Source organism: Lontra canadensis, unplaced genomic scaffold, assembly GCF_010015895.1.
Source record: "Lontra canadensis isolate GAN:19392208 unplaced genomic scaffold, GSC_riverotter_1.0 scaffold2, whole genome shotgun sequence".
NCBI classification, from domain to species: Eukaryota; Metazoa; Chordata; class Mammalia; order Carnivora; family Mustelidae; genus Lontra; species Lontra canadensis.
Window position 1 is genome coordinate 14,884,894 of NW_022630996.1, and position 21,154 is coordinate 14,906,047.

General features: G+C 41.2%; 1 protein-coding gene across 3 annotated transcripts in view; it reads left to right on the forward strand.

Annotated features, from left to right (window-relative positions):
* The window catches only part of CEP41 (centrosomal protein 41), a 45,315-nt gene extending 25,122 nt beyond the window's left edge, over window positions 1-20,193 (forward strand). For 2 of the 3 annotated variants that reach the window (XM_032869188.1, XM_032869205.1), the window contains 9 exons: window positions 2,955-3,002; window positions 7,697-7,758; window positions 8,672-8,741; window positions 14,163-14,313; window positions 16,402-16,553; window positions 16,963-17,030; window positions 18,107-18,221; window positions 18,680-18,895; window positions 19,593-20,193. In XM_032869188.1, coding sequence (XP_032725079.1) covers window positions 2,955-3,002; window positions 7,697-7,758; window positions 8,672-8,741; window positions 14,163-14,313; window positions 16,402-16,553; window positions 16,963-17,030; window positions 18,107-18,221; window positions 18,680-18,895; window positions 19,593-19,741 — 1,031 coding nt within the window. In that variant the 3' untranslated portion in view covers window positions 19,742-20,193. Of the gene's footprint in view, window positions 1-2,360; window positions 2,419-2,954; window positions 3,003-7,696; window positions 7,759-8,671; window positions 8,742-14,162; window positions 14,314-16,401; window positions 16,554-16,962; window positions 17,031-18,106; window positions 18,222-18,679; window positions 18,896-19,592 lie in introns of those variants that run through there. The other variant, XM_032869197.1, reaches the window with a different exon arrangement.
* Window positions 20,194-21,154: the final 961 nt, after the last annotated feature.

The following is a 21,154-nucleotide window of genomic DNA, read 5'->3' on the forward strand; positions in this document are numbered from 1 at the left end:
AGAGAACAGAAGACTAACGGAGAGTTTGTCAAGTTTAGTAATTAAGGCAAGATTGAAGAGGCAGGTAAGACGTTGGCGCTTTCAGCTCTAGAACAAGGAGTTTAAACTTTAGTCAGGAAGCAATGGGGAGCCACTGACATTTTTTTTTTTTAATCAAAGTCTTGTCTCAGAAAATTTATCTAGCAGTAATGTGTAATTTCAGTTAAAAGAAAAGAACTGGTTTGCTGATAGTCTTTTATGCTCCTTTTGTATGAAACAAAGCTGCATTTATAAATAAGCCAATTACAGAGTTGATTCATTTCTAGTCTTTTTAGAAGGTAGTCAAAAACCTGTTTTCAGATGCAATTAGATCCAGTAAGATAAACTGCATAGTTAAGATAGAAGTGTTCTATGAAGTGGGGTGAAATACTGTATTTCATACTTTCTAAAATCATTTTTAAGGATCTTTCATGGCAGGCATCCTAGTGTCTTTCTCCACCTGAAACAATGCAGAAATTCCCCATTTCCTCTTTTTCCCCACTGCTTGGATAGAATGAATGTCTATAATGAAAAGACCTTCTTATCAGTCACCCTCTCAGATTTGTTCTTAATTTTACCAAATATTTGTATACCTCTGCAAAAGACTGCTTTTGCCTGCCTTCTCCTTTAGTGGGAGAAACAGAAGGACCGCCGGCCTACCTCACAGGGTTGTTGTGAGGCCCCACTGGTACAAAGACGAAGTGCTGGGTACATACTCAGAAAATGCTGATGATTGATTGATTGAGAAATGGGCTTGGTGTTGGTTGGCTGTTGGTGGAAACCTCTCTATACTGGAAATGCAATGTTTTAATAATAAAGACCATATAATAAGCCTGGCTATTGTCTTCCATGTGTGGTGTGCCTCGGGGAGTTCAGAGCGTAAAATGGGTCCCACCTGCTACTATTAGGGAAATCACACTTCCTACATATTTACCTCACAGTGAAATCGTGTTTTTTAAAAGCAGCACACCTGAGAGAAGCAGTATGTTCTTGTGAGCCATATTACAAATCAGGAGGTTGGGAACATTCAGCCCGGCTTAGTTACTCATTTGCTGTGTCACTGGACAAATCGGTGATCCTTTTTGTACCTCAGCCTCCTCTTTTTTTTTTTTTTTTTTTAAGGTCTTATTTATTTATAACAGAGAGACAGTGAGAGAGGGAACACAAGCAAGGGGGGAACTGGAGAGGGAGAAGCAGCTCCCCGCTGAGCAGGGAGCCCCAATATGGGGTTTGATCCCCGGACCCTGGGATCATGACTGGAGCCGAAGGCAAACACTCAACCATCCGAGCCATCCAGATGCCCCTGTACCTCAGCCTTCCGACGAGACCACCTGAAGCTGCCAGGCCAAAAGAAGCTAACTGCTGGGTCAACAACACACAAATATAGGGGACTCAGGAACACCCGTGACCAAAAGCTGTTACGTAAAATAGTTTAGGAATGAGACATTTGCCATGTCTTCCCCCATTGTATTGACCAGTAGGTTCCCACTTGAGGTCAAAGTTGCAAAGGGAGAAGGGCGTGTGTTGAGGAAGAATTTGTTGCTCCCACTCCAGAAATTTGGTCACATCTCGGGTCACTTCCAGCTGAAGAACCTAGAAAAGATCATATTTGATGCTATGTTGGTCTGGGGTGCTGTTTGAATCTCTTAGCCATTTTCAGGGTCTCTCCTGAGAAGTCTCAGGCGTTTCAGCAGCCCTGACTGCCGTCATGTCTCTCTGAGCTTTTGGAAGGCCACAATCTGGCTCTAGGGCTACACTGTGTCCTGCTGTCTCATCCTGATCCGGACAGTGTATGTCTTCAGGTGGAAAAAAAAAAAAAAAGAACAAGTGTTTTTAACTCAGTGGAATTTTATTCTCTGATGAATTTATAAGTAAAGATAAAATAACATGATGTAAGTTTTTTGTTTTGTTTTGAAGATGTATTTTGAGTTTCAGAGCAAGAATTTTCTCTACTTCTGACCTAAAATATGAAGAAAAGCTTAGGCTAGTCCTTAAAAAACATCAATTCGTGCCATTAATTGAAAGCATTTCTTTTATCTGAAGTTGGACTGAATCGGACTAGCTCCTCCCAAAGCTTAAAAGTTAGCACAATTTTCAAAATGAGAAAACTTTGAAACAGTTTTCCCCTTTTTTGCTGTATCTTTCAAATGCCAGGCAGAGCTTGCTGTGTTGAATCAAATTGAAGCATGCCCAGTAAAAAATAATAGCCCCTGGCTTGGGAACTAGACCTTTAGTTCGTTCGGAAACCAAAAGGATCCTGGCCCAGTTTTAGTGTATGGAAACCCTCCAAACCACCTTGGCTAGCCCCAGTATTGTAGAACCAGGCTATAGAACACGAGGGCTCAGTGCTCTCCGCAATGGTGGGAATCTGCTGTTATTTCTTAGCAGATCAAATCCATGGTGAATACTAGGGCACAGACTGTGTGGTCTAGTTTAGGCTGCAACATCAGCAAGAAAAGTTGAAGACCCAAGTTCAGGAAAGCAAGGGAAACCACAAAGACTAAGCAGAGGGCAAGGGCTTGCTTGGGTAGCCACAGCAGCACATTTTAGACATTCAGAGAGATCCTTGCTTCTTTCTTTCTTATTGGCACATTTTTCCCACAGAAAGATTATGGGAGAATAAAGGGAGGAGGAAAGTCTTGACTCAAAAGGAAAAAAAAAAAAAGATTATATAAAGTGATCATTTGTATGGCCTGGGACTTCCTAGTGTTTACTGAGTGTGTACCCTTTCAATACCTGTGACCAATACTTTCCCCTTGATTCCTGATCATTTAACGAAGCTATATAATCCAAAAGACTGTTAATGTGGTCCAATTTACCTACTATGATTCCATAAGAAGAGGATAGGAAGGTTAAGGGAATACTTGTACTCCATTCTGTTTTTGCAGTGTTCGTTCATTTTCTTCTACTAAAAGCCTGTTTTATTCTCTTTCTAGGTAACAGTATGACTAAATACACAGAGAAGCTAGAAGAGATAAAAAAAAGTGAGTAACACTATCGATGTTCTGGGATAATGGAGCCCTGAAGTTCTAGAAGTAGGTTATTAACAACCTTAGCCCCATCCTACAGCTGACAGGCATAGAGAGCTATAGGAGGTGGGCGAGCCTGGCAGGTGCCAAGGAGGATGTGGGAAACCCTTGTACCGTCCCAGCCAGCTGCTAAGGTTGTCACCTGAGGGCTGAGTTCTGCCCAACTAACGTCCCACAGGAGATGTTAGTGTTAGAATGCAGAATGAGCTCTCTAGTTAGGCAGTGAGAGTCCGAGCTTCTTGTTTCACTGGACTGCAATCTCCACGACCTTTTTCAAGGTCATGATCTTTCTTGTCTTCTTCGTTTTTTCTATGCCTGAGATAGTAAGCATACTACCTCTCCTTTCATAGCCTCCTTTGGCATATAAATTAGTCGGTTATTCATGAAAGACATGGGGGGGGCAAGAGGGAACAAGCTTAGTCTTAAGTGGTGCTGCCATGCCTTCTAAATTCATTGCAGTCTGCTTTCCTTTAATTAAAAATCATATTTCATGCACGTCCTTTTTACAAACTAATCTGCTTTCAAGATAAGCTACTAGTCACTGAGTACATCGCCCTTGCACAAAATCTTAATTTTTCAACTTGTGTCCAAAATGGATGCAAAGTGTATACACCAAGCCAGAATGCAAGAAGTAGAAACATCTGTTTCCTAAGATGGATTTGTCCATCTCCTCAGTAGAGGAACCTGGTGCCAGGGGAGTAGTTAGCTAATGGGAGGCAAGAGGCCCTCTAATGGTTCCCAGTTCAGGACTTCACTCTGGTAATACACATTCTTTGGGAAGGGAATATTACAAACCCAGAATTCACCAGAACTTCTCTTTTTATAACAGGCCTTTTAATTTAAATGATAATGTTTCTGCTTCTTTTGAATTGCTGCAGTATTAAGAAACCCCAGCCAATAGCGTGGGGACTTAGGGGCGGCTTTATGCTGTGACCCTGCTGGTTGCCATGTTTGGCTGTAAGGGCTGTTACAGACATTTGTTTTTTCCTGTGTAATTGTCACACCATCCTTTTCTTCTTCAATCATTTATATCAGATTTTGTACTTTTATTATACTTTACATTACGTAAGTATATATAGAGAGAGAGAGAGGGAGAGAGAGAGAGAGAGAGAGCATATTTTACCATTTTAAACTTATTTGGAAAAAAATCTCATTGCTCACCCATGCCTCATTGTTGTTATCCTTAGTTCATCCACAGCAGGTAAAATTCAGCTGGCTTGCTTCTGGTTGGGCCTGCGATCCCTTTTGCCTCCTATCCATTCATAGCTTAGTGTAAGCATTCATGTCCACACCAAGATTTGTCCTCTGAAAATGTCCCATTCCACCCAGATTGTGGAACCCTGTTTAAAACATTTCTTAAAAGCACAATGTGGGGGCGCCTGGGTGGCTCAGTGGGTTGGGCCTCTGCCTTTGGCTCAGGTCATGGTCTCAGGATCCTGGGATCGAGCCCCACATCGGGCTCTCTGCTCAGCGGGGAGCCTGCTTCCCCCTATCTCTCTGCCTGCCTCTGTCCCGACTTGTGATCTTTCTCTCTGTCAAATGAATAAATAAAATCTTTAAAAAAAAAAAAAAAAAAGCACAATGCGGTTTCTCTAATATCTAAACTTTAAATGGAGCTTGTTTCCCCCCCTCTACTCCCCCACACCCAAATACCTCTAGATAAAGTCCTTGAAAGTGTTTGCTTCCCTCTTTAGAAGTTTTGGGCTTCCTTTTAGTAAGACAAGAGGCTCCTCTCACTTTGTTTCACACACTTTGTGCTGATTCCCTGACTAGAATTACTTCAGATTCTGGTTTGAGATCTACATTTTGGAAGCTCTTTCCTTCTCTTTCCCCATTTTCTGCTGTAGATGTTCTTTTGGGTCACAAGGGAGGAGAATATTGCCTTGTTTCGTGACACCCTAGACCCCTCACTTTTCTCGGGTTACCTTAGATGCCATGTCTTTCTGTGAAATCACAAACCTTGTTCTCTTACTTCCTTTGATTTGTCTTCCACTGTGAACCCAACTTCCCTTTGCTACTAACGTGTTTTAACAGAACCCTGAAAACGCAGAATTCCTTTGTAATCTGAATATTCTTTCTGCTCTGTCTCAGGAAAATAGACACTCTGTGTCTATTGACTGCTCACAATGCCTATTCTTGGCTTCTGGTGGTTGGATGACAGTAGCTGAACCCAGTGTGAAGCATCCTAGATAGTCAGGTCTCTGTCCTTCCAGTAACTCGAGAGAGCCAGCCTGAGACTCCGCGCTTACCAGAGAAGCAAAACTTGATAACATATCTGAAACTAGGATTTTATTGTCTTCATCCTGGAGTTTGGGAGAAGTGAGGGTAGCAGAAGCTCCATTCTTAAAGCTCTGTTCGCCCTTGCAAGGCCAGACTGACAGAGCTTTCCAAGTCAGCCTTTTTAATAAACTTTAAAACTTACTAGTAAAACGTCCAGGTCGATCTTTTATCTCTGAGTAAGAATGTCAGAGAGTCCTAACGATGGCTGTCCTTCTAAACAAGAACCAGGTATGTAGAGTTAAGGTTCAAATGTACAGCGGGATTCTGAGTGCCTATGAGAGGATCCTCGATATGCCAGTCAGCAGAATAGACGAGAGCCTGTTTTTCGTTTGAGATCATTTCTACTTTGTCAAAGGGGATTTGGATGGGTACATTTTGTACTGGGAATGTGAAGAAGTGGAGAAGTATTTCAAACTATGTAACTACTTATCAGTGGAGAAATGCCATAGAGCAAGCTACTTGAAAATTGTTGACTCTCTTGATTGGCTAATTTTATTGCCACTGTGATGGACATAAATGACTTTTGGTGGGCAGGTTGGTGGTAGTCTTGGGTCTGCGTCCTCGTGGGTCTTAGAGGCTCCTTTGCATCTAGGTTTGTTACCTTGTTGTATTCAGAAGAAGCTATTATGAAACTTATCTAGAAGTAATGGTTAGTTATTAGCGACCTGTCTCTCTTTGAGACATCAGAGGCAGAGAAGCTTGAATTCATTGTAACAAAGAGTCTTGATATAGTGACAGAAGTCTAGTTTTTAAAGTATTATTATTTCCTGACTCTTGAGTCATAAGGTGTTTTGGTCAACCAAGCTAACATCCTCCAAAGGATTCGTTCTCTGTTGGTTTTTGGATAATTCATGGAAATGATTAGTAACACCAGGTAAATAATTTTAAATACCTTTAATCCTTTCCTTTGTTGCTAGGAGTCTCAGTTTATGCGACTTCTACCCTGTGAAGGCCATAGTGATTATCCACCTAACCTTGAGTAATTCGGAAGTACTTAATGAGGAAGTACTTAAAGAATCATGACGCCAATATAAAAATGTAGAGATGAAGGGAAGCTTGAGGGTGGGTGGGAGTTCCATGCTGAAAACTCTTCAGAATTGGCAGTTATCTTCAGGAAATTTTAAGGAAGCTAACTTTTAACATGCCTCTGTGGGACAGATACTAGATCGTGTGAGACTGGCTGAATTTTAAGACCTTTCAATGTGATATGAAGAACTGTTAACAAACAAGCGTAAAAGTTGCCCCCATTTGAGTCATGTCTCAGGACTGTCAAGATAGAGCTGAATAAATACTGATGTTTCAGGAGGATGATTTTTTTTTAACTGTGGTTAAAAAGAAAACACACACACACAAAAAATAAAAAACACCTAACATAAAATGTACCATCTTCACCATTTTTATTTTTTTTAATTTATTTATATAATATTTTTAAAGATTTTATCTATTTATTTGGCAGACAGAGATCACAAGTAGGCAGAGAGGCAGGCAGAGAGAGAGCAGGAAGCAGGCTCCCCATGAAGCAGAGAACCCAATGTGGGGTTCGATCCCAGGACTCTGGGATCATGACCTGAGCCAAAGGCAGAGGCTTTAACCCACTGAGCCACCCATATGCCCCCCTTTTCACCATTTTTAAATGTGACACTGCTGCACGACAGATCTCGGGAACTTTTTCATCTTGGAACACTGAGTAGGTGTATTTTTACGGAAGTGGAGTTGCGGAGAAACTGATAGAAAAGATTATCAGCACCAGGCCTAACTTTGTGCCCAGCGCAGTGGCAGTGGCGGTGGTGATTGGGGCGGAGGTGGGGGGAGGTTGTCCTGTGTCTCCAGCAAATTTGTAACCTCAGGAACAGAACCGTTCTCCCTTCAGGGCAGAGTTAGAATAATAGGGTGTGAATGTCTTACCAGCTGTTTGACCTGGGGCAACAGAGCTTCTCTGGGTCTCTGTCCTCATTTGCAAAATGCAGGCGTTTATTCCCCCCTACCCTCTTTGTTGGGAAGAGGATTTAAAATGTCTTATAAAATGCATGTAATACAACAGTGGTCAAAAGAAAGAAAGACCGCAGAAGTAAAAGGGGAAAATGGTAAGCAGATAGAAAAAAATGCAAGGGGTAAAGTCACCAGACACAAAAAGATGACTTATAAATTGACTTTAGGCTTCCAACCAGCCAAAGCAAAGGTGGGAATATAGAGGTGATAAAAATGTGTGGCACACTTCATTTTGACCATACCGTGAGGATCCTATATGAGATAGGATATGTAAAAACAAATAAATCACTTGAAAATTACACTAACTTGATGGGTAGAAAGAATGAGTACCTCTAAGAAAAATATACCTAGAAAATTATTTGTCCTATCCTACTTTTCAGATTATAGATACAAAAAGGATGAGCTTTTCAAGAGACTAAAAGTTACAACTTTTGCCCAGCTGGTAAGTTTAACTAAAATCCTTTGGAGTAAAGACTCTAATTTGCGCTGGTTTATGTGAGTATTTCGAATGCCACCCTAGGTAATGTTTGCAGAAGAGTTCCTTCTGATTCTTTACACCTACGGGAGGATTGATGTGTGGTATGTGTGCTCACTCAAGGGTAGTATGAACAGTCTTCTTTGGTAAGAATTTTATAAAGTGCACATTCTGCCTTTCAGTCATAACACTATGGCTTAGGTTTGTTTGTTTGTTTTCCTTGCACCCTTTAACTTAATATTTAGAATCTAGAATTGTGGTCTTTGGATTGTTTGGATGTTTTTCTCTGTGAAACCAGGTGATTGCTATGGGCTATTTGTTACTTTGGGAAAGTCACTTTCTTCTTTCATTTGAAAATTACGGACAAAGTGTCTCTCGGGCCCCCCAAACATGAGTTTCATTGATGTACCTCAAGGTGGATCTTGGGTCTTAGGAGCTGAGCTGTGAAAAGTGCTTTAAAAACTGTGTATAGGTATACAGTGTTGTGCTGAATATGTTTATAATTACATTTATTTCCTCATTGCATGTAGAGTTGTTGATTCAGTTCTGTCATTGTAAGTACTGCACGTTGAGACTAAAATATATATGATTATTTATTCACGTTTCTTGTCCCCAATTGCCCTTTTGGTCTTTTTAGTTTATTACATGATGTTTTAAATGAAGCTTTTTTTTTTTTGGAACCATCATTTGTGTGCGGTATGATTACCACTCCCAAAATAAGGAGGCCTGAGATTTAGTCTCCAATGGAGGAAACTGACAGTTCCTTAAACCCAGAGATCTTTGATGTTTGATGTTTCCTCATCTTTTATAAAAGACAGAATTGCCTCTGTTTAAAGACAAACATACATGCATCTATACATTTCATTCTTTCTTCTATCAGGTCATCCAAGTTGCTTCCCTATCTGATCAGACACTGGAAGTGACAACTGAAGAGATTCTAAGGCTGGAAGGTAATGGGAATCAAGGATGTGGGGTAGATAAGTGATTGACCATTTGACCGAAGTGCTTGCCCCGTCTGCCTTCGCTGTTGTGTTCACAGAGAGCTGGGGCTTTGATGGATCTATTTGCAATTAGATTGTTACTCTCTGAGAAAACGCTATCTGGTGCTTCAATTGTTAATTCTTATTTATTTTCAAAAGCCGTCTGGTTTTCTGGCTCTAACATTTGTAGTTTTAAATGTTTTTGATGTGTTTAATATACTAATTACTTTCCAACAAATATTTTTAGTGCCTTCTCTATATGCATAGGTCACAGTATTAGGTGCTAGGAGACCACAGAGATGAACAATGCCCGCTCTGCTTACATGGAGCTGGTAGCCGCAAGTGCACACGCACACACGTATGTGTGCTGGATGAGGAGAGCAGGAACAGAAGCACAAAATCACAAATGTGACAGAAATTCATAATGAAGAACTGGAGAGAAGCCATCATTTGTTGAATATATATTGCTAAGTACTGCATTCAAGTTTTCTTATTTAATCTTATCGAAAACTCTAGAAGGTACACTTGAGAGATGAGAAGCCCAAGCCTCAGAGGTTACATTACTTGCTCAAGGTGACACAGCCAGTAAGGAATGGGCGCAGGATACACAGATTTGCAGGTGTCTCGTAACAATCAGTGTCTTTGCTATGGGAGTTCTGAGGAAGGAAAGGTACTTTCCAGTTAGAAAACTGAGATAGGCTTTCTTAAAAAGCTTTTGAACTGGGCCATAAAGGAGGGTAGCATCTCAACAGGGTGCAAGTTAAGGGTGAGATTCTTGCAACCTGAGCAAAGAAAGGCATGCGAGAATGAGAAGCTCCAAGCGAGTTTGGGGGACAAGTCATCCAGCCTGGCGGCCGCGGGGTGACCAAGAATTGGGGGTGGAATGGGTGCTGGGTTGGAGATAGGGCCAGGAAGATAGGCTTCTAGAAGCTCCAGGTTTCCTTTCTGAAACACTGAGTGGAAATAAAACCTCTTAGTTGTACTATAATGAAAAGGAATACACAGAGTTAAGGTCTTTATTTTATCCTGAGGTACTCAACCGTCAATGTGCGGCTGTTTACTGAAGGGAAATGTGTTCTGTGAAGGTTGATGGAGGCCAGGAATCTGACTTCTGATTTCAAGACAAGTTTCTCAGGAAGTCCGAGCCCTGGTTTTGTGCGACTTAACTGTCATCTCCCTGTTTTTGTTAGGGAGGATAAAGAGCATCTGACAAAGACAGGAATTTATCTCTGACAGATGCCTCTCACACAGCAGAAAAATAAGGGCTCTTTGTAACAGAGATAATTGAGTCTCCTCATAGAAGTACTCCCAATTTTAACCTGGTTATATAAGTACCTGGATTTGGTCCTTTAATTCATTGCAATTGCAGCACTGGAACATATGGGCACATGCAATTTTCTCTTCTGAGATGAATTTGCACAGCAAAATAGGCTCTTATAAAGTAGGACACCATAATGTGTGAGTAATATTAGTGTTTTTCTAGTGCTCTACACAGAATAATAACTCACTCAGGAATGCCTGTAGAACAGATTGTATGCATATTGGCTATTTTTGAAGGAATAAAAAAAAAATCTCCTTTTGTAATGTTTATTGTCTTTTTCCTGACTTAAAAGTGTATTTCTAGAAAATTAGAAAACAGCAAAAAAACAAACAAAAAAAAACTATATAAAGAAAATTAAATAATTCCTGCTAACATTTTGCTGTATTTTACCCCTATCTAACTGCCCAGCCAAATCCCTTCTCTTTGGGCATACTTGTGAATTGTGCTGTTTCAAATTAACGTTTTATCATGCATACTATCCTATGTCATTAAATGGGCTTCAAAACCTGAATTATGAAGATTATGTTGTCATATAATGCCTGTCCTGGGGATATACCATAATTTATTTATTTATTCTCCTATTGGACATTACAGTTTTTCTGATTTCTCACTTTTATAAAACAATGCTGTAATGTAAATACATAAGCGTCCATGTGCTTCTGATTGTTCCCTGAAGATAAATGGGTGCAGTGGTCGAAGGATAGAACCGTTTTCAGATGCTGGATGCTGATTCCACATTATCTCCAGAATGGCTCTTCCTGTTCGCATTCCCAACAAATAAATGAGAAGACCTGTTTCTCTTCATCCTAGGCATTGCTGAATAATTATCATTTTTGCAAAAGTTTGCCAGTTTGGTAGATGAAAAGTGGTATCTAATAATTTTCCTTTGAATCTCTCTGATCATGAAATAGACCTTTGTTGTACGTATGTATTTGTTGGTCATACCTGTTTCTTCTGAGAACATTACATGTCCTTCCCCATTTTTTTCCTCTTGTGGTATGTCCATCTTTTACTGATTTGTAGAAGCTCTGTATATTAGGGTATCTTTAAATATTGGAAACCAGTACAGCCTTGAAGATGAATGAGAAAAAGCTTTACTTAATGATTTGGAACAGTTTTCAAGCTATATCATTAAGTAAAAATAAAACAACAAAACAAAAAACCAAAGTGTAGAGCAGTATGAATGGCATTCTCCTGATATGTAAAAAGGGGAAGAAATAAAATAGATGCTAAAGTCCGTGGTTATTTTATTTCTGGAAGGAGACATAAATCTCTGAATGTAGTTCCCTTGGGAGAGGAGCCTGAGGGCCTATGGGTCTGCAGTGGGAAGGGACTTCCCTTTCCCTATTAATAGTTTTATCTTGTTTGCATTTTTACCTTGTGCACAGGATCTTTTTTCAATTAAAGCACTAGGTAATTAAAAAACACTTTGTAAATTAAGTATATTAACCTTTTCTCATGCATCTAGGTCATAGATATTTTTCCTAATTTGTTACTCACCTTTTAATTTTCACGTTGGTTTTTGACATACACGAGGTTTGTTGCATTTTTACAAGATTAAATCTATTAGCCTTTCATGTTGTGTTTTCTTTTATTGCCTTAGGCTCATAAAATCCAAAACAAGATAAATGATTCACCTGTATTTTCTTCTGTTAGCTTTGTTGTTTGTTTGTTTTCCTACATCAATCTATTTGTTAATATTTTGGAATATGATGCGAGGGGGTTTTCTAAATTTGATTTTTCTAGTTAGTAAGCACGATATCCCACCATCATCTACTCAGTCGTTCTCCCTTTACCCACTGATTTGTGATGTTACCTTTAACATATATATTAGCTTTTTATGTATATTCTAGGTTTTATTTCTGTGTTCTCATATTCCATTGTTCTGGTCTGTGGTTCAGCATTCTTTTGGTCGTTTATCTTTGCAATATATGTTACTATTTGCTAAGGCATAGTCTCTAAATTACCCATATGTATGTATGCGTGTCTGTGTGTGTATATGATATATATATAATATATATATATTATATATTATATATTATATATATATTTTATATATAATATATATATATTATATATATTATATTATATATATATAATATTATATATATATAAATTTTGTTTCTCTCTCATCTTTAAAATCCCTTTAAGCTTTTCAGAAATCCCATTGGGATTGTTTTATGTCTAAAAATTAAGTTTGGAAAGAATATCATTTCACTTTTAGTCACCCAGTCAGGAATGTGAAGGTCCATCACTGTCTTCATTCAGATTGTCTTTAATGTCTCTTAAGTAAAATTTATAGAAGACCTATAAAGGTTGTAAGTTTTTACATGTCCTTTACATGTCTTAATAGGCTTTATCTTTGAGGAGAGGATATCTTATATTTGCAGTTGTTACTGTAAATGAGATGCTGATCATATTCCTTTCTAATTGGTATATTAAAAAAAGGAGTTTTTTAGTATTTCTTTTTTTTTTAATTTAACCACATACTTATTTCCCTTATGCTCATAGGATTCTTCTGAAGTTTCTAGGTATATATATATCATATGCAAAGTAAATGTTAATATTCTCTTCAATAACTAGGCCTCTTAGTTCTATTTCTTCTCTCACTGTACCAGTTAGAATAGCGAATTCTCAAACTTTTTGGTATAGTCTCCCTCCACACTCTGAAATTGAGGACCTCAAAGAATTTTGGTTTATGGACATTATATCTGCTAATATTTAGGATATTAAAAATTTTAACTGAGAACTTAAAAATATTTATTTACTATTTCATTTACAAATAGTGATACTGAACCCATTGCAAACATAAATAACATTTTTATGCAAAATAGTTGTATTTCCAAAACGAAAAAAAAGTTTACTGAGCATAATATCGTTTTATATTTTTTTGTAAATCTCGATGTCTGATTGAATAGTAGACAGCTGATTCTCATGGCTTCTGCATTCAGTCCATTGCAATATGCTGTTTGGGTTGAAGTACATGGAGAAGATCTAGCCTCACATGGATCTGTAATTGAAAAAGGGAGAATCTTTTAATAGCCCTTTCAGATAATTGTGGATACATATCTTCAATACTATACTAAAACCTAGTTGTAATGTGGAACCTGAAACCATATCAATGCGGGTTTCATACTCTATTCCATTAAACCCATCGGTCTTTCGTGTACTTTGAATTAATCTTACCCATGCATGATTTTATAACATCATCCATTGGTCATTTGGAAAAGATTGATTCACCGAGTTATGAAGATCTTACAAACATTGACAAATTTCATTCATTACAATATCCAAAAAAATCATATTTATTAAACCCACCACCTATCTTATCAGAAAAGTCATTAAGTACAGGGAGGCAGTCAAGCTCCTGATGGCACAAACAGGGTTTCCAAAATTCTGATTTTTTTTTCAAAATTGAATCATCACAACAGATACCATCAGTTGTTTTCCTTGTAATGACAATCCGCTGAGATCATTTTTGAGAAAATGTCTGCCACGTGCACGAGTCTAAGTAACTATAATTTTTCTGTCAGTTTTCCTTCCAAGTAAAAATGGTGTTCAGGGCAAAAGCAGCACTTATCACACTAATACTTTCCCTCGAGACAACCATGGTGCATCTTGGTTTGGAGCTGACTTGCTATATGCGGACTCCCCATTTCATCCCACGGAATATTCAAAAGGTGTATACTTAAAGATGAGATTTAATAGAATCATGATTATGGCTCCACTGGGGACTTTTTCCCAACGTGACTGTCCTATTTATGAACCGAGCGCATCCATGATGGTGAACAAATATGACGGTCACTAATAAAACTCGGTGCCTCTGCCCTGATTGTGGCTCAGGTGCTCATGGTTGTAGCCCCCATCACTTTGGCACCATTCGTGCAAATATCAACACAGTAGGAGAGACCTCGCAGGTGCCCCTGAACAGGTCTCAGGGACTCCTGGGGTCCTAGATGTTAGAACTTCCGGGACAGTTTTAAAACCGTGATGGAATTTCAAGGGGACTGCCGCACACGTGAATACACTCGGAGGTCAACTTTACTTATTTATCCCTTTGCAAATCTTAGACCATGAGTCCTCGACGACTTCAGAGCCCGATGACAGGGAAATCGGTGCCAGGACCAACGGGAAGGGGAGCCCAGGGGAGCCGTCGCCAAGCCCCATGCAGGTCCTAAGCAGCACGGGAGCAGGGGACTCCAACCGCTCGACTCTGCAGAGGTATGCTTATCGCTCATCGGGTCCAGGGTTTTCCCTGCATTTGACTTCATACTCATCTGGGTAACAGTTTCAGTGATTTAGTCGCCGTAGAAACAGACTGGCAGTAGTCAAGTCCTGCATTTTCACCGCAGCCCTTCTAATTTTCTCTTGGTATAAATGCCACCGCCTGAATCTTTTCACAGCATCTTAGTGAGGATGAGAGTATATTGCTAGGAGAGCATTCATTTCTACTCCCTAATTCCACCCTTCTCACCCTTCCTCGATGCAGGTTTGCTGTTAGGACTTAGCTTTACAACTACTATCTTCTGATTCCCACTCCCGCCCCCTTTTCTGTCTGCCACAGCTTATAATTACCCTGTCTGGAATCAGAGGAAAAATAGAGTGCCATACGCCCTGCTCTGATATTACACAGGTGCAAAGGAGTGTGAAAGCAGCCTCTGGCGTCAGTTCTCCAACGGCACGGGACTGGTCTTCCTTGCTGCATAGACTACGATGCTACACTTTCTCATAGATATTAGGTGTTGATTATATGTTGGTGCTGATTTTCAGCACACGACCATCCCTTCTACAAGCAAAACAGTTGTGCCAGAGAAACTAGGTCTGCTAGAGAATGAATTGCTATCATCAGTACCACTATTATTTTTTTAAGATTTAATTTATTTGAGAGAGAGAGAGCACAAGTGGAGGGGGAGGGGCAGAAGGGGACGGGGAAGAAGACTCCCCATTTAGCAGGGAGCCCCATGCGGGGCTCCATCCCAGGACCCTGGGATCTTGAACGCAGCCAAAGGCAGATGCTTAACCGACTGAGCCACCCAGGTGCCCCAGTACTGCTATTATTTTTTTTATAACTATTTCACACAAAAACTCTAAAATTGTAATTAGCAGTGTGGACCAACAAGACTTCCACTGAGGGTGCAGCTTCATAGGGAATAGATTTTCTTCTTCTTCGGTGCGACAAAATGGGCCCTTGCTGGCATCTAGTTTCAGCATGAACAGGTCTAAGTGCAGAATTTGATTTTCCCGTGCGGGGAGAGGAGCCATCAGGGGACCCGTTGTCAGACTTGCCTGGGAAGGGCGTTCTCTTACTTCAATACAGGCATTTCACTCCTTGCCCTTTTGTTCGTAACACCCACTCCTCTTAAGCCTTTGATTCATTTTTTTACCACATTTTGTCTGTAATCTTAATATGGCAACCAGTTTTATGACCTTAGAAACATTAACTGTCAATGGCGAGCTCATTCATTTAATCCGAGTGTTTCCTCTGTCTCATTATATGAATGTCACCAAATCTAAAAGCCTCTTTAGCCTCAACACTGTCACCTATAAACTAGGAGTAAGTACAGATAACTTTTGAAGACATTAATGGTCAAAATACCTATCGGATAAGTCGTTGTATAAATAGATAAGAAACATTAAAATGATGTTGGGTTGTTTTGTTTTGTTTTTAAGATTTTATTTATTTATTTGACACAGTGAGAAAAGGAACACAAGCAGGGGGAGTAAAAGAGGGAGAAGCAGGCTTCCCGCTGAGCAGGGAGCCCAATGCGGAGCTCTATCCCAAGACTCTGGGATCATGACCTGAGCCGGAGGCAGATGCTTAATGTCTGAGCCACCCAGGCACCCCACGATGTTGGTTTCTAGTGCATCTAAGTACATAGAAAGCCTTCCTTTTTCCTGTCCTACCAACCTTATTCTTTCCCATTTTGTTCTGATTTCTTACACTCCTCACAATTCCATTAGATTAACTGTTGGCCTCTTTCTTTCTCTGAATGCTGTCCTTGTTGCTGGAGGTGGCATGTGCCCAATGGTTTCTGCCCCCTCAGCCTTGCTAATGACCTAACATGCATTCTCTGAAGGTGAGTATGGATGGACGCCTGGGTCCCTTCCTTGGGGCCCAGGATGCTAGAATAGGAATCCATATGGCCATGCATTCAGAGGCAGAACTGAGACACCATTTCCATTTTCCTTTTTCTTTGAAGTACCCTTTGAAAAGACACTGAGCAGTCTCTGACTCTTCTGAAGAAATGCATTTGACCTTGAAGGCACTCACCCCTGACTAGTTTCTGCCGACCTTCTTTTCACTTGCAGCGTTATCAGTGGTGTTGGGGAACTGGATCTAGACAAAGGGCTAGTGAAGAAAGCAGAGCCCACCACCAAAGACAAACCTTACCCCGACTGCCCCTTCCTGCTACTAGATGTGCGAGACAGAGATTCTTACCAGCAGTGCCACATTATTGGAGGTAAGAGAGAGAGGAGGCGTTCTAGCGTCTCACTCCAAGAACAGAGCCTGTTCTAGAGTCCTGGCAGGCTGTAGCCACATCCCAGGGGCAGCAGTTAAAGAGATTTTCTGTTAGCAGGATCCATCATGGGAATCTGGAATTGGGCTCTGCCATAATGCTCTTGAGAGAGGCTGGTGACATTCCCAGATGGCTCTGGGGCCCAGAGCTAAATGTCCTCAAAGGTGACATGAAGCTTCCTAATGTGTTCATAGTGCCCTGTTTCTCTTCTCTCAAAAAAGTATTTAGGTTTATGGCTCAAGGATTTTGCAAGTATGTTTCTTTGAGCTTTTAAACTTTAAACCAGCTGGGAATTTGGGGCCAAGTTGTACAGAGAGCTACAAACTGCCTGAGCTTTTTCTTCTCTTTGCAGCTTACAGTTACCCAATTGCAACTCTGTCTAGAACAATGAACCCTTATTCAAATGACATTCTTGAATATGTATCCTTTGTTGCATTTTAAGGAGTTGGGTGGTTTGAGGACTGTAAGAGTCAAACTTATCATGAATCATGCTCCTAGGGAAAAAAAAAAACTCTGTAAAGGACCTTTGATATTAATTAGCTTACTTAGCATATTTTAGAATTTGGATTCTTAGCTGTTGCTGAGTACCCTGACCAGCCTGGCAGATGCTTCCAAGCCATCCCGCAGTGGGCCAAAAAACATTAGGTTAAAGTCTGTGATCTGTTGAGAGTCCTAAGACCTTTTTTCCCTCCCAAGAAAGCTTTCCCAACTAAAACTTCAGAGGTAAATTTTTTTTCTTTCTGTCTTAAAATTTTTTCTTTCTTAAAATTTTACTTAATTTTTTTGCTCATAAAAATGACACAAATAGAAAATAATTTAAGCACTGAAAAATATAAAAAAGATTGATAATCGTACAACTGAACAACTCTGATTATGTTTTTTGCATATTTTATTTCCAGTTGTCTTCTCTGTATTCTTTAAAAAGGAAAAATCATACTGGAGATATAATTTAGTATTTTGACTTTTCCTTAGTTCATAGTACAGTGTATTTCTCCAGGCTAATCCAAGCTCTTTATAAACTCCATTTTTGATGCAGCACATTATCTCGTCTTACTATATACTATACTATGATTTACTAAACTCTTCCTCTCTAATGGGCTTTTAGGTGGGTCTCCTTTTTTTTACTAGCATAAATAAGGCTGCAGTGGACCCATGGGACAGAGAGGTTTTCTATTTCCTCACCTGTGAATGGAGATTGTCATACCTTTCAGGGCCGTGAGGATAAAAGAGCTAAAGGGTGTGGGGTGTGGAGCTAGTGCTGTCTTGGACCACGGTGATACTCGTTTATAAAAAAAAAAAAAAAAAGAAAGAATACGAGCTCATGTGGTTTCCATGACAAGAAAAAAAAAAAACAAACAGAGTACTGATGTGCAGAATAAAGAGTGGGGTTGTTCAACACTCTCTGAACTCAGGAAGGTGACCCTAGACCATTCCTTGTTCCTTGGGGGTTTCTGGGTAGTCTAGTGCGGGCGAACCTTAACTCCTGTGACTCTTAGAAAAATGCCCACGGCAAGGTCATCATTCTGTACGACGATGACGAGAGGCTGGCCAGCCAGGCAGCCACCACCATGTGCGAGCGGGGCTTTGAGAACCTCTTCATGCTTTCCGGAGGTGAGTGGGCTGTACCCTGTTTGGGATTGAAAACACAGATATTTGGACTCAAAACCCTTCAACCCCCTCCCCTATCACCCTTTTCCTGTGCACGCTCAGAATTGCGAATTCTAGGAGAGAGAACCACGCTGGCTGCAAAGGGTCAGGAGTTCTGTGAAACTTCTTTTAGCTCCGTCAGCACATGTTTTTAATTCCTGAAATACTGCTGTTGCTATAGGACTCTGGGAGAAAAACCTTAATGCTGAAGACTGGAGCAAAAGGATTTCTGGTGGAATTCTCAGAATCCCGCCTAACCATGGACATTTTCTGGTGTAATCTGCTTCATGGTGAAGCAGTTAAGATGTCCCGTCCTTGTGTCTCGGACTGGAAGACCAAAGATGAGGAGACAGGCAGCTGCCTTCCCAGGCCCTCGCCTCACCATGTTAACGCTGCTTTTTCTGATGCTCTTTCACACCCAGGTCTAAAAGTCTTAGCTCAGAAATTCCCAGAAGGACTGATTACGGGTTCCCTGCCAGCGTCTTGCCAGCAGGCCCTTCCTCCTGGCTCTGCCCGGAAACGATCGAGCCCCAAAGTGCCACCCCTACCAGCTGAGAATAAATGGAGATTTACCCCAGAAGACTTAAAAAAGATAGAATATTACCTGGAAGAGGAGCAGGGTCCTGCAGACAATCCTAGTAAGATATTTTGACCTTTAGAGATCATGTTTTCCGTAGACCTTTGAGATTTGCAGCTTTGAACATCACCTCCTTGTACGAAAAGTTTGATCTCTTATATTCAGTCTTAAAATATTTGTAGGGGATGGGGAATGTGCGGGTGCTGTGTGGGGAGGGGTGGGACAAGTGGTGGTGATCCTAGGTTGTGGGAAGAATTAGACATTGCATATAGACAGAGAAAGAGAAAGGGTTTATCAGTCGGATAGCGTACGTATTCCAGGCAGAGCGGAGGGGCTAAGTTGAGGCACTAGGATTCCCTCTCCGATGGGCCTTGTTTCCCTCTGTGGCTTCTGGGCACTTTGAAACCCCGTCTAGCCTTCCCTTGAGCACACTACTTTCTCTTCTCTTTCCCCTAATCCCTCCTATACCCATTTCTACCAAGAATGAAGGCCAGGCTAGGCTGGTTGGGGATAACAGAGAGGAAGGGGAAAAAAAAAAAAAAAAAAAAGCAAAAGCTCTCTGGGCTTCCTTTCCTCCCTGCCCCTTCCCCACCTTCAGGCTGATCTCAAGTAGGTTTTAGCCTAAAGTAGACCCTGAATAGGACTTCATTAGCTTAAAAGTGGTTGTACCCTAAGACTTCATTAACTTGAAAGTGTACTTGGCAGATCGTGCCCAGAGTCATTCTTGCAGCTCTGCCCCTGCCTTCTCACTCCCTCAGGCCGCCTGAGCCAAGCTAACGCCTCCGGAAGAGACTCCAAGGTTCCAGGCACCCGCAGCGGTCAGAGCCTGCCTGCCGGGGTCCCCACCGGCCCCCCGAACCCCCGCTCGCTCAACAGCAGCCACCTGCAAGGCAAGCCCTGGAAGTAAAGACTTTGTCTGTCTTAGTCAAATAAATACTTTTTCTCCTTTTGGAACCCCTGGGCAGTTCCCAAGTTGGTCATTTTCAGAAACTGCTGCACAGGAAAGACCCCCACATGTGACAGGCCCTCTTCCCTCTGCCCCGGGGCCAGCACTTGCCTGCATCCAGCTCGGAAGGAGTTTTACAAAAACCAGAGGCATGACAGGCTCTAGCGTCCTCCCTGTTGTTTACAGAATATTTAAGTTTCTGAAACTGAGCAGGAAAAAAAAAAGTCTAATGTTTTAGGCCCTTTAAAAAAAAAAAAAAAAAAAAGGCCCAGCTTGTATTGGGTCCTATCCTGCATTGTTTTGTAAATTCTTCAGTCCCATCTGGTATGTTCTTCCCAGGCAGTTCTTTTCCACTCAGTGATCTTGGTTTCATGAAGATTCTCCAGATGGACTTTGCAGCAGCCATCTCGGGCGGGGGGGCAGGGTGGGGTTGTGTGGAAGGTTGGGGAGTGGGTGCTTCTCACCTCTCAGCACCCCTAGCTGTGGGCCCACTGGTCTGTCATGAATTGGGAGGCGACGGGGGACACCTGTATCATTGCTTGGTTTTCAGGTGTGTTAGAGCCACCCTCACACTCCCTGAGTGTCCCTCCCCGCTGGCTGTTTTCCTGGAACCAGCCCTGTAACGATGCCTTCACACAGGGCATGAGGGCTCCTCACCGGGACGCCCTGTCTGCCGGACGGTCCTGTGTTGAGGGCCACTGATGCACCCCCACTGCCCACCCCGACCTGCCCCTCATTGGCGGTCGGTCTCCCCATTGTATGTTTCCACTCCCCAGCTCGGGTCTGTCCATCTTGGATGGATAGAAATTATGGCCCCTTGAAAACAGCAGCGTCAGTCGTCAGTCGGGTGACCTCAGGCAAACAAGGTGCGGACAACTCCATGGTCCTTTGTCAGGGCTGACAGACCCTTTAAGCCCTAGCTTTAAAATACAGTATTAGTCTAATTGAGTAATTAGTGCAATTTCCTGCTTACTTTTCATTCTCATGACTGAGCTGTGATTAGGAGGTTGTGATTGTAGATTCTGGTTTGGGCCAGAATTTTGAATCAGCATTAATTGAATTGCTAGGTGACTGACATTCATTCCATTTAATTGGAGGAACAAAAGACCTCAGGTAAGGATGAGGGACTCCGAAATCATCAGGCAAAGGGAAAGAGCCTTGTTAATTTTTATGGTCTGTGATTTGTAGCTGTGATAAGGGACCGAGGAATAAATTGTGCACTTTGTCATGGCAACCGGCTTCTGAAAAGCCAACTGAAAATTGCCTGTCCTTAGGTGGTTCCTGCTGCCGGTAAGATTTGCCTTAACGGGATCATTTTCTTGCCACCAAAAAAAAAAAAAAAAAAAAAAAAAAATAAGAAAAAAAAAAAAAAAA